Consider the following 13,601-nt stretch of genomic DNA (forward strand, 5'->3'; position numbering starts at 1 on the left):
CACACACACACACACACACACACACACTCTTCCTGTCATCACTGGATGCTGGAGGTCGTGACCTTCAGCCTCCTCCATCAGTGAGGAGAACATCAGAGGACCAGCTCAGATCAGCATTCTTATTCTGACAATAATATTGAAATATAAAATAGATTGAAATTAAAATGTTAAAAATCTGAACATCTAATAAAACAATGTAGCTGCTTTTTGTCACCATTTTTGAATTGTGATGATCCAGAGGGTCGTCAGACAGGGTTCCTCAACATTTCACGCCTGTCACCATGACAACAGGAAGCTGCAGCTCCAGAGGTCAAAGAACCCTTACGGCTGGACAGGGGAACCTCTTGTCAACACAGTGAAGATCCAAAACCAGGACCAGGGAAGTCTCTGGTCCCCCCGCAGAACCAGAACCATGGAATTGGAGAATTACTTCTGAACATCTGCACCATCACGGCAGTGCAGACAATTGATCATCAACACCACAATCAACAAATCCATGCGTAAACACTGGCGTGAATCAGTTTGATGGAGAAAATGAAATATTAAGTAGAGACAAAGAAATAAAATGATAACTAAATTAAAGTTAAATGTAACTGAATTCAGGATCCTCCAGAAGGAGTGCACTCATTTGTAAATAAATATACTCATAAAAAAACAAAATAATGAAATAAATTAACAATACTAAATCCAAAATACTTCAGATTATTTCCTATTTAGATTAAAAACATTGTCAAAGTAGTAATATATATATATATATACACTGCTCCAAAAAATAGAAGAAACACTTAAACAACACAATGTAACTCCAAGTCAATCACACTAGTGTGAAATCAGTGTCCACTTAGGAAGCAACATGGATTTATTTGGTCTTGTTTTAAGGACATTATATCAACGTTGTGTGTTTTTACACCTACATTTGGAGTCCAGACCTCCACGGTTTCATACATTTGATTTCCATTGATCATTTTGGTGTGATTTTGTTGTCAGCACATTCAACTATGTAAAGAATGAAGTATTTTTATGAGAATATTTCATTCATCTAAGATGTGTTATTTTAGTGTTCTCTTGATTTTTTGAATAGCGTATATATAAACCAATATAGACCAAGCCAAGCCTGCAGGTTTTCCCGGGCAAACAGCGCCCCTTTGGCCGTATTTTGGAAATACACCCCTCCATCCTGCGGATGTTTCTGTGATTAATTAAGGTTGGGGGGGGGGGGGGGGCGTCGAGTCAAGAATCCGTCATTGGGTTGGAACCGGGCCTTCAACACCCGACCCGCCCATAAATCGCTCTTTTAGTGAACGCTTGACTTTTCACCTCCACTTACCCATAATCCTCCTGACAGATAATACAACCTCATCCCTGGAATATCATCTGAGGGCTGTCCCCCCCCAGCCACCCATCCCCCCCCCGCGTCTGAACATCCAAACCGTGATCAAATCCACGGACACTGAGAGGTGAAAGATCGCGGGGTTTACTCCGCTGCGGTTCAAGCCGGCGAATCACATGTTCTCATTTCACAGCTAAATATTGGACAAACTGGATCCGGGAATAAAACGGACGGCTTCATTTTACCGTCTGGCCGTGGGATTAAACTCAGGGATCTTTTGTCTGATTCCACTCTTCTCTGGAAGCACACCTCTACCTCCAGCTGGGATACCTCGCATCCTGCTAAACTACCCTGCTTAAAAATGTTTTAAAAAGAGGCATCTTCAGAGTCACGGGCCTTGTTTCTTTCTTCAAATACCTGTGTTATTACTCCGTCGTTAACAAAGTGTGTTTCACGGCCCTTTGCGATTATAGTGTAAATCCTAGATGTCAGATCCACTTACAACCACCAGTTGTCACTGTGTTGCTATTTTGTGTGTGTCTGATTGAAAAAGAAACACTCCACAATTGTTTTCCCCATGGATTTATTTTTGAAATATTAATTTTTAAAAATGCAATCAGGGGGCTCCTCCCCCCCCCCCCCGGGCCTGCAGAGCTCATGCAGCCGCCACGCGGTCTACGCTGATCCTACTGGTTTTAAAGCTCAGTCACAGAAAACTCAAAAAGCCGCGGTGATTTTTCCAGAATAGTGACGTGGATAATAGTTGCATAGGAGAGAAGCCATGCTGTACAACACATCCAACTAGAAAACGACCTGCCGGCCGCCGCCGCAGGTCGGACTAACGCGGATTATTCTCAACACTGAAGTGCATGGGATCATATTAATAATCTTCATATTCATGGCAAGTTCATACATTGTTAGTGATTGAATACATACAGTACAAACATAGAGGAAATCAATGAACTTAGTTTATAGGGACGCTGCAAAGCCCTTTGAATGTTGTAGATATTATCGGACAACTTAGAAAATGGTATGCAGAATGAGAAAACTGTACACGGCTGCCACACCATAATATGTCGGCATGTCCTGTTTTGTTTTGTTTTTCTAACACTGCTAGAATGTGTGCGTTTTTTGTTTGTTTACTTTTTATTTTTTTTTCCCTCTATAACATACAGTGCAGGTTATCTACATGAAGCCACTCGGAGAAGAAAAGAAGAATAATTTCAAAAGAAGAAGAGGATCGAAGAGAAGAAGCCTTTTTCTATCCGGGACAGTTGGGCGCCATCTTTGCATGCGTCACTTTACAGGAAGTAGAAGTGAAGGGGGGGCGAGAAAACAAACATCTGCATGCAGTAACCGTGGTTATAATGTTAACATTCCCATAATGATCTCCAGAACCTTCACGCCTCCACCCCCCCCCCCCACCACCCCAGCAGATGTTCAATGGCAGCTCAGTTCTACAAACACCTGGCGTGGACTCCGCTCCTCTTTACCTTCATGTGGTCAGGACGCGTGTGACGGAACCTGGGAACGAGAAGGGACCAATCAACTGAGCCGCTGCGGCGCCACATCACGCACTGGGCCAGCTGACCGCCGCCCACCATTAATAATGGAGGACTTACTCAGCAGACGCCTGCTCAGTTCGTGTTCCTCTGGCGGAGGTTCTTGTCTTTGTGGTTGTTGGTTGAATTGGTTTTCCTTTGGTGGAGGAAACACACAAACACACACACACACACACACTAAATCAATCCACAGCTCCACAATAAATGAGTAATTACTGGATTGCGCATGCAGTGACACGCCACCCATTTGATAAATCATGTTAGCGCTGCAAGGATGGGCAGGTTGGAGAAGAACCGCTGGATCAGACTCTTCTAATGGGACACTTTCTGCTCCTGAAACCCCACTACAGCTTCTGAAACATGCAGCCCCTTCGAGAATCGATACGTAATAATAATTTTAGCTCAATTTTTAATTTCTTAAAAATAGCGAAAAGAGAGCAAATGATCTGTTTTTTTCAAAAAAGGCCATACAGTTGACACAAGTCTGTGTGTGTGCGTGTGTGTTGCGTTAAATTGCTCCTCCAGTTGCTCAGTGGAACTGGCAAACACTGCCACCCAGAGGCCCCATTGTGCAGCTTAAGATGCAGTCTTAGTGTTTTTAGGTTCGCAGAGGAGACGTACGTTTGTGCACGCCCTGGTTCCTTTCCGGTTCATGTTCTGCCCTCCCTTCCCCTCAACTGAGATTGGCTGACAAGTGACCAGTGATCAGATTTGAGTAGCGGTTGAGTTGTAAAGGCTAAAGATCTGCTAGAAGCAGAGTAGAACCCCAGACCTGGAGCTCGGGACAAGCACGCTCTGGACACCAAAAAACAAGTCTTATAATTTTTTTGAGATTTTCTCTCTGATTTACTTGATGCTGCTTGCCCCGGAGCTGTGTGCGACCCAGATATGGGGTTCTGAGGAGAACATGCCGGGAGCGAGGCCTACAGAGAGGGATGAGAAGGAGGACACTTACACTGGTCCGGCTGGGTCGTCATCTGAGGCAGCGGGAGAGAAGATGGAGACGTGAGGACCGAGAGGTCAGAGGAAAGCTGCCAGAAACCGGCCATTGAGGTCATGCTGTGTCACACACACACACACACGCAAGGCTCCAACACACAGGCCGAGTCAAACATAAGGCTGTCCTCGTGCACGGACTGAGGAGATGAGCAAATTCACATGCCATGTTTGCGTCTGGCGGTGGTGGACAGGTGGGGGTGAACAGCTGAATGTGTGATGGAATTACTTTAAAAAAAAAAAAAAAAATTAAAAAATTTAAATCTCAAGCACTGAATTCATAAGCCGGAATCCAAACACAGAGAAACCAGGCCAGACGGGGCGAGGAACGCAGGCTGGGAGAAACCGATCCGACACTTACCGCAGACACGGGTTTTGGTCATGCCATTTGGGGGGAAAGAGGGGGGAGGGGGAGAAATTACAAGTCCGTTAAAATATTCAACAGCCGAAGCCGCCCCGGTTTAAATAAACGAGTTGGGGTTCCACGGCGGAGACATCTCTCATTTAGTGCATGTCTCATGTAAACAAGCGCGAGGCCACGTCAGAGGTTAAAGGTCGCCGGAATGACGGCCTGCATCACTGCTAGCTCGCTGCACTCCTAGGATTGGGAACCCTAGCAGTGCTGTGCTACTTTCTTAGGAATACAAACCCTAGGATAATGAGGGAATGCTCGAGCTGGAGCCGATGAACGTCCAGACCTTCTGCTGGCTCCTCCCCCTCAGCCAGGTCAGAACCACCAGCAAGCTGCTCAGACTGAATTATTGAACGGTGGTGCACCGGGAGCAGAGTCCGGTGACCGTGTTTGTGTCGGCGGCGAAGGAGCGGCCTAGAGAATCCCGCTCTGCAGTACCGGAGCAGACCTCCGTGCTCTTTAACCATCATTACCATGCAGAGACTCAAGGTCTGGAAACTCGCCTTTTCTATTTTCTGCATTCTACCTTCACGGCCGCCGCTGGGGATTCTGGCGACTTGCTAGCGACTCACCGTCCTGTAAGTCCTCAGGCTTCTTACGCTTCTCGTAAATCACGATGATGATGACCAGGATGATGATCTCAGCCAGAACACCCAGGAGGGGCCACAAGGGCGCCAGGTGGCTGCGCACCCGCAGCACCGAGGTCTCGTCGGTGCTGCCGATGGCGTTGGTTGCGTTGCACTGGTACTCCCCAGGGTCCAGGTTGATGTCCAGCTCCACGATGCTGAGCTCAGTGTAGTTGTCCCTGCTGCTGATGAAGAAGCGCCCGGACGTGTTGTCGATCTCCTGCGGAGAAAGCGGAGTGAGGAACCCGGGTTCGAAATAGCGAACGGCGTCAGCCTCTCAGGGAAGGTTTACCCGATAGACGCCGTTCTCCATCTTGCGCCAGGACCAGGCGGGGTGAGGGTAGCCCACAGACTTGCAGTAGAGCGTCGCTTGCTGGCCCTCATTCTTGTTCTCACTCCGCTTATGCCCCGTGATCTCCGGCACCGCTGCATGTAAAGCACAGCTCCACTCAGGACAACGCCAACGCCGGGCCTTATCTCAACCGTCCGGGTCTGAGGAGCACACCTGACTTCAGCTGCCGTCTCCACAGAATGACTGAATGAACTCATCATTCGCTCATTCATTATTCACACCAACCGCGATTGGCCGGAAGGCGGGGTTCAATCACGGGGAAACACACATTCACCCATTCACTGTCATAAAGACATTCAACTATTGTGACGCAACCGTTCACTCACTTGTGTGCGGGTCATGCAAATGCAGCAATTCACCCTCTCATTCACACATCATTCACCCTTTCACTCACTCATCATAAGGTCATCCAACCATTCACCCTCTCATCCGCACGTCACAGACATAAAAAATATTCACCCTCTCACTCATACATCCTATAGACACAACCATTCACTCTCTTATGTGCATGTCATATAAATACAGATATTCACCCTCTCATTCTCACATCATTAAGACATACAACCACTCACCCTCTCACTTGTACATGATATAGAGACATCCAACTGTTAACCCTCTCATTTGCACATCACACACATAAAACATTCACACATCATGCAGAGATATACAACAATTCACCCTCTCACTTGCACGTCACAGACGTACAACCATTCAGCCTGTGATTCCCTAATATGTGCATGTCATACGCATACAGCTATTCACCCTGTCATTCACATCTCACATAGAGAAATGTAACATTTCAACCTCTCACTTGTTCATTACATAGAGAAAAACAACTGTTAACCCTCTCATTTCCACGTCAAAGACATAAAAACAAATGGAGACATACAACCATTCACCCTCTCATTCTTACATTGTGAGGACTCAACTGTTCACTCACTTATGTGCATGCTATATACATACACAAATTCATCCTCTCATTTGCACGTGTGACATCCAACCATTCATCCACTTGTACATCATATGAAGGAATACACCCTCATTCACACATATATAGACCGACAACATTCACTCTGTCAGTTGCACATCACAGACATGTAGCCATTAATTCTCTTACTTGTACATCATTTATAGATATACAACCGTTCACCCTGTAATTCAAACATATATAGAGATGTTCATCCAACACCTCCGAGGCTTTGACCAGCAGGTTGTGGTCGGCCGGCCGGCCGAGCGCTGCGGCACTGCCGCACACGTGCCAGATTTTCCCCGGCGCCCTAATCCCCCACCATCAGGCGAACAGGACGCCATCTGGCGCCCACAAGCCGGGTGGTGCTCAGCCGCAGCCGCCACCTTCTAAAATCCCAAAACGGCACCTAAAGCGGAGGCCTACCTTTGATCTCGATGGTGGCGTTGGCCGAAGGGCTGACCTTGAAGGTGTAGACGCACATGTACACGCCGGCGTCATCTCCGCGGGGTTTGTTCAGTCTGTGGAGCACAAACACGCCAGGTGTGTGTGCAGGATTTAACAGCCTGAACACGCACACACACAGCGGGGGGACGGGGCGGTGATTACCTGTATTCGGTGTATCTGTTCTGGCTGCGTGTGTCCAGGATCTCCTCGCCGTTCTTCATCCAGAAGCTCTCATGGTGTGGGCTGTGTGCGCTGGTCAGGTTGCACTGCAGTGTGAGGGGGGGGCTGTGGCCCTCCAGTGGCAACGTGGTGTGCTCCGAGGAGCTGATCAGCGGCTCTGGAAGAGAAGACGTCCGTCGGGAACGGGAGGAGATGTCGGAGAAGGTCTCCAGACGGTCTCCGGACCTCCCGAAGGCCGAACAGACGCGGCTGTTTTAAACACCCATCAATAACCTTTCATATTTGGTTTGACGGTGCGGAAAGAGGAGAACATCTGCCAGAGTCATGCCGCGTCCGAGCGGGACCAGAAGACAGAGGTGTGCGATCCAAAATGAAATTCTGCAGGAGCATGTTTTCTGGTTCTCCGCCGTCCTTCTAGACAGGACGCCGAACCAGGAAGGACGAGGAACTGTGTCAGGGCTATTCTGTGGACGGACACAAGGTCCAGCCTCTGCTAGCAACAGAGGAACAGGTCCGCTCTGCCTCCTTCACGCACCTTGACCTACTTTACCCTGCTACCTAGGAGGAGGTCCGGCCGCTGCAGAGGAGATCTGCAGCGTGGAGTGAACGACCACAGAGGGGACACTGAGAAGAAGCTATGGGACTCTAAGGAGGGAGAGGAGGGGTTCTAGCAGGAGGTGGGGTTCTTCTACAGCGACCCACTCACTCTGCAGCACGGTGACGGTGGCCTGGGCCCGGATCCAGGCGCTGGCCGGGTTGAGGTGGGGCTCGTTGCGCCGCGGGTCGTTGCTGGCCCGGCACTCGTACGTGCCCACGTCCTCCGGCGTCAGCCGGGACACGCCCAGCGCGCTCACCGCGTTGGCGCCGTACGCCGTGCTGATGGACACCCGACGCTTGCGGGCGCCGTCCCATAGCTGGCGGAAGGAGTCAGCCCGGTTCAGCTCCGAGTACCACCACTGGATCTCCGGGGTGGGTGAACCCACCACCTCGCAGTACAGCTCGAAGGTGTCCCCCGTCAGCTTGGTCTCAGAGAGGGGGGATCTCACAAAGCCCGCTGGAGGCGGGAGGGTCAAAGGTCACCGGGTGGGGGAGGGGGGGGGGTGCAGAAGAGTGCAGGAAAAGGAAAGAAAAGAAATCAGACAAAGTCAAAATAAAGAAATGCTGACAAAAGTAAAACTATGTGAGACACGAGGGTGGGGAACACTGAGGAGAACATCCACACCACTTCCAGGAGCCAGGAGGAGAACATCCAACTCCAAAGTTCAGGAGTCAGGGGGAGAAGAACCTCCGACCAACTGTCTGGGAGTCTGGGAGGTAGAAGAACGTACATTTGACTTCCAGTCGCAGGGACAAGGGGGAGAACATCCACGCCAGAGTCCAAGAGGGAGGAGAACATCCACTCCACTTCCAGGCCCAGACAGGAGGAGAAGAACCTCCATTCAACTGCTGAGTCCAGAAGGGAGAAGAACCTTCACCCCACTTCCAGGCCCAGGAGGGAGAGGGAGAATGTCCACTTCGCAGTCCAGGATGGAGGAAAACCTCCACTCTGCTCCTGGCAGAAGGTGAATTTTCCAAGAAACATCTACAGATCTAAAGGAGAGCTCCAGTTTGGAGGCCTTCTGGAGCAGACGGGAGCTCGAGTCTGCCGAGGAACGGGAGGACAGCTATTCCCGGAGCACCTCCTGGGAGAAGACCCACTGCAGGGAGACACTCGTACCCCAACGTCCTCCAGGAGTCCTTGAGGCTGGAGAACGTGGTTAGAACTCAGACTGGGGGAGGCTGATGGGAGAGGGGGTCCTCATTGGGGGGGAGGAGGAGGAGAACTTAGTCATCATCATGGTCTACATCCACATGAGATCGAAGGCTGTTTTCCTGAAGCTTCATCTCCTGCTCTTCGGAGAATGTGTGGGCGCATGGTGATAGAGCCCCTCCACCCCTTGTTTCCATAGAAGCATCCAGAGCAGCGTGAAGGAGGACGGATCTCCAGCGCGACCACGCACAGCTGAGCGCTGAATCATCCTGGATGACACGTCCAGAACCAGACACATTCCTCCAGTGACAGAGCCTGCCGCCTCAGATGTTCCTCCACACCTCCAGAGCGCTGAGGCGCTGCCGCTGTCACCGTGTGTGTGTGTGTGTGTGTGTGTGTGTGTGTGTGTGTGTGTGTGTGTCTGCGTGCGCACTACTGCAGTTTTTATCGTATCTCCATGTTCTTGTCTCCATGGACAACGAGCAGCCCTGGCTGCTGATTGGTTTAGAATCACCTTCAGGTGTGTTTGGAATGCACTTGACCTTTGACCTCTGGCTGTACCAATCATGGCTGGTGTGAGGCTGGGGGGGCGGGGCTTAACCAGACAGGTCTGCTGTCAAACATTCAACCAATCAGACTTATGGAGAATTTTGAGTCTTCAAGCAGCCAGTGGATGTCTTTAGAGTGGAGGGGGACGGAGAACATGGGTAGAACCCCCCAGAGAGGACCCAGTTAGAAGAAAAGCAGGAACCCATTGGTCTCCTGGTGGCCCAGAACCTCCTGAGGTCCAGAAATAAACCAGTGTGTGGAGACTCTTCTTCACTAGAGCTGCGCCTCCTCCACTGCGCACTGACTCTAGCCTCCAGCCAAGTTGTTATCGGTACCGTACAGAACCCTCGCTTCAAATCAGACCCGCTAGCTCCCACACACACACACAGACACACACACACACACACATATATACCACCGTGTGTATTCACTGCACACACTCTGGGGGGGGTTCAAACCTCCGGAGCCGATATCCAAGACGTGGACACACACACACACACACACACACGCAGACCGGAACCGAGCAAATCCTCCCCCCCCCCGCCCGCGTTGTGGGAGTCCAGGACCGGAACCGGTGCAGCACCACGGATCTAAAAATAGAAGCATGCAGCAAAATGGACTGAAGCTATTTCCAGCTCGCCGGTCCGAGCGTGAATGTATATGTGTGTGTGCGTGTGTGTAGCAGATTTCCGAACTTCCCCGGTGCCCCCCCCCCCCCCCCATCCCGTCCTTGCCGCCCAACCCGCAGAGGACGCGGCGGGCCTCCTCCCGGTCCGGTCCGGTCCGGAAGGTCGCCTACCCCCTCCCCCCTCACCACCACCACCGATAGATAATCGATGCGTGTGCGCAATCCCGCACAGGTGCATCCTGCCCGAACCGAAGACGGCGTCGTCGGGAGCGGTTCCGGTTCTCCTACCGTTTTGGCCCGAGACGCAGCCGAGCAGCAGCAGCGCCCCGAGGGCCGCCAGGGCTGCGGCTCTGCGGCTGGCGGGAGCTGCCATCCTCCGATCCGCCGCCGAAGGTGACCTGCGAGGGATGAGACGCGACGCGACGCGACGCGGCGGGGCGGAAATCACGGGCGCCTCCACGCGGAGGCGGGGAAAGAGGTGCGGGAGGAGGAGGGGTGACGTCGGGTTGCGGGACGTGCGGGTCCTGCTACCTGCGCGGCTCCGCCTCAGCCTGCCGCATCCAGGGAAATACCTTTTTTTTTCCTCCTTTTTTTTTTTTTTAATTCCCGCGAGATCTCGCGAGGATGCGTCGCGATAGATGAGTAAATGAAAGAGCGGGAATCAATTAACCTCCGGACAAGATGGTGGCCAACACTTCCGACGGGGCTCTGCGGGTTACATCCCATAATCATGTTTATTGAATTCATGTTTATGAGGACACAGAAACCGTCTGTTTGTCTGTGGTTTGACGTGGTCCTGGTCCTGGTCCAGCAGGTCACTGGTATTCCTGGACTTGAGGTCAGCTACTTATAGCAGTGGGGCTTAAAGGACACCTCTAATCCTATTTCCCCACAAACTAATGTCATTTAGGCCTGGAGACTTTTCCAGCGAGGAGACATGGCTTCCTGTCTTTAACAGAAGAAGAAGAAGAAGGAGGAGGAGGAGGAGGAGGAGGTTGAAGATGCCAATGCATGAGCTCTTTTGGCTGCACTCCCTCTACCGTCCGATAGATGGCGATATTTTGCATGGGCAATTATTTCTTTTTTAATTTTTATGCACATGCTAATTAAGTATTATGTCAATTGAACAAAAAAAATTTTTTTGGCATTGTAATGCAACTTTAAAATCATTAATGATTGTACGGACCTAATTTTGTGTCTAATCGTCCATACAAAATTAAACAAAAGGAAAAACGTCTAAATGGAATATTGATTGAAAATACTTGTTAAATATTAGAAGATAGTAGTTTGCGGCCGTAAAATGCCCAAGTTTGGTCCTGAGGGTTTGTGTTCCTCTGTCATACTTCATTCCCTGTGGAGGCTCCGGGGTTCTGATGGAACCCACATCAGGGAGCTTTCGGGAAACAAAATGAAGGTGAAAAAAGGTGAAGTCCTTCAAAGCCAGGACGAAAACATCTCTCATCTCCTCTGTGAGAACGTGAACTTTCTTATTGCTTCATTTTCCTGTGACTCATGGCCTCCATTTCTATTTTAACTCATTCATTATTTATACCGCTTGTCCTGCAGCAGGAGAGCCTATCCCAGCTGTGATTGGCTGGGGTTCACCATGGACCAATCACAGGGACACAACTGTTCACCCTCTCATTCACACGTCAGGACCATTCCTGGTGTCCGAGGTGAACCTGCTGCACGCTTTTAGACCAAAGAACCCCACAATGACCCAGGGAGAAGATGAAGACTGCACATAGAAACCAACCAACCAGGGACCTTCCCGCTGTAAGGGGGAGATGTCAAACTCTGATAAGGGGGAGATGTCAAACTCTGATAATGTAATAGTAACTGACACGGTTAAGGCAGGGATGCCGTGGTAGATGGCCTCCTGAAGGCCATTAGTGCCGCCATGGGTCATGAACGCTCTGGTCTTGGGATGTCCCAGGAGGTGGTTCTGTAGCAGCCAGTCCACCAGAAGGGTGTTATTTCCCAGGCGGAGCAGCGGCGTGAACCTCCAGACAACCGTCTGGGGCAGCTGGCCATGATTTCCTCCGTGACGTCCCAAGAGAGCTTCCTGACCAGCGTTCCCAGCATCATGATAACCACCCTGTGATCTCCGGAGCTCTGGTCGAAGTCCTCCAGGTGGGCGGGGAGCTCCCTGGGCGGCCTGCACCGATACCCGCCGATGTAGATGATATTGGCCACGGTAGGGCGAGGGAACTCGAAGACGAAATCGCTTCTCATCAGCCATATGTCAGCATCCAGGAAGAACGTGGATTAGTCCACATTGTGCTCGACCAGTGGTCTTTAGTGAGGACCTATGATGTAGGACATTGCGTCCGTGCCCAAGCAGTAGCTCAGCACGTTCTGGATCCTCTGAAGGAACATCATCTGATCAATAAATGACCATGGTGTTGTGGTTGCAAAGAAGGGAGCGTATCCTAGGGGTGAAGGAGCAATCTGAAAACGAGCCTTCCCATGTGTGGTCCGCCTCACATTGATCCACTTCCAGCCGCGCCATCCGGATCCGGGTCCAGAGGCGAGTCCAGATAGAAGCGGCCTCAGCCTGGAGCTTTTACTCCAGCTGCTTCTGTAGGAAGCTGTCGAAGCTCTGTTCCGAGCTGGCAGGGCCGGGGAGGCTCACCTAGCTGTAAAAGGGTGACGATTCCCTGACATAACAGCAGCCACACCAGTGTGCACGCATGGCCTTTGGAGTGCAGCTCCTTGATGAGGCCCTTCATGTTGACCCAGTGGCTCCCCACCAACTGGTACACCAGGATTTTACCCCCAGATGAACCCGACGGTCCGCTCGGCAGCAAAACAACAACGATCAAGGACGTGGGAAGTCCCTCCATGTTGGCGTCACTGTCACACCTACAAAATATATGAAAACAAGCCTCTGGCATTTCTGAAACAGGATTGCGAACTAGAGCGCGTGTGGAAATCTTAGCGGAACGAGGCACAATCAATGATTTTAATGCAAACGAAAGCAAATGTATACACATTGCAACCAGTTATGGTGTCTCGTGCACGTCACACCTCGTCCTCCGTGAGATAGAACAATCTAAAGTGCACAGACGGTCTGCACTTTGCGTGGGTCAAACACCACAAAACATGACACGAACACCAGTTGACACACACAGTTTTCTTCCACTGCCGTGGAACCAGCGCCTTTCACGATCCGCTGCGGCAAGAAAAGCGAATCGTCTTGCACAGACAGATTCAGAATCTAGCCTGCAGCTCGGAAAGAGCAAATAAGGTGTGAACCGCTGAGCAGAAGTGACGCAGAGTAACGCCATGCGTGTACCGAGACCGGCTGGACCATGTGGGGTGCTGGTGCCAGAGTCGATGGCGGTCTGGTGTCATCTAGTGACAGTGAGGATGTATTACATGTGGTGGTAATCAATACAGTGCATGCAGGCACACAGACAGACAAATAGACAGAGAGAGAGAGATAGAAAGGTGGAGAGGTAGACAGAGACATAAATGGGTGAGATGATAGATAGGTAGATGGGTAGAAAGCGTGGATGCTACTTTAGCCTCAGGAATCTGAGCAGGCTTTGAGGGACTTTCTATTTCAAGTGGATTGTGTTTTAAGTTGAGTGCATGCTGACAGACAGACAGGTGGATACGCGTGTAGATGGATGGCCTGAAGGCCTCAACCTTGTGGAGGGAGAACATCCTGTCCTCCAACTCCCTGTCCTCCTCCCCTCCATCCATCCATCCACCTCAGCACCTTCCTGCCCACATCCCTCCTCCGTGCGTGACAAAACCGACTTCATCTCCAGATGTTATCTCCTGCAGCTCTACT

At 50.8% G+C, this 13,601-nt stretch overlaps 1 protein-coding gene and 1 pseudogene across 3 annotated transcripts; both read right to left on the reverse strand.

Annotated features, from left to right (window-relative positions):
* Positions 1 to 1,896: 1,896 nt before the first annotated feature.
* Positions 1,897 to 10,408, reverse strand: nptna (neuroplastin a). 3 transcript variants are annotated; one of them, XM_086162807.1, is made up of 9 exons: positions 10,088 to 10,408; positions 7,579 to 7,926; positions 6,855 to 7,029; positions 6,672 to 6,766; positions 5,219 to 5,352; positions 4,873 to 5,146; positions 3,848 to 3,857; positions 2,953 to 3,028; positions 1,897 to 2,854 (listed from the first exon to the last, which is right to left on the reverse strand). In XM_086162807.1, the coding sequence occupies exons 1-8, from the start codon at positions 10,170 to 10,172 to the stop codon at positions 2,968 to 2,970; spliced, it is 1,182 nt and encodes a 393-aa protein (XP_086018933.1). In that variant the 5' UTR covers positions 10,173 to 10,408; the 3' UTR covers positions 1,897 to 2,854; positions 2,953 to 2,967. The 3 variants fall into 3 exon arrangements, with proteins under 3 accessions (XP_086018933.1, XP_086018932.1, XP_086018934.1); XM_086162806.1 differs by having other exon boundaries at positions 3,848 to 3,869; XM_086162808.1 differs by lacking the exon at positions 7,579 to 7,926 and having other exon boundaries at positions 3,848 to 3,869; positions 10,088 to 10,395.
* Positions 10,409 to 11,444: 1,036 nt separating this feature from the next.
* Positions 11,445 to 12,645, reverse strand: LOC147224673 (UDP-glucuronosyltransferase 2A1-like; annotated as a pseudogene).
* Between the last annotated feature and the right edge of the window lie 956 nt (positions 12,646 to 13,601).

The sequence above is a fragment of the Fistularia commersonii genome, chromosome 17 (assembly GCF_037954325.1).
Source record: "Fistularia commersonii isolate RoL2024-O1a breed Wild chromosome 17, RoL_Fcom_v1.0, whole genome shotgun sequence".
Classification (NCBI taxonomy): domain Eukaryota; kingdom Metazoa; phylum Chordata; class Actinopteri; order Syngnathiformes; family Fistulariidae; genus Fistularia; species Fistularia commersonii.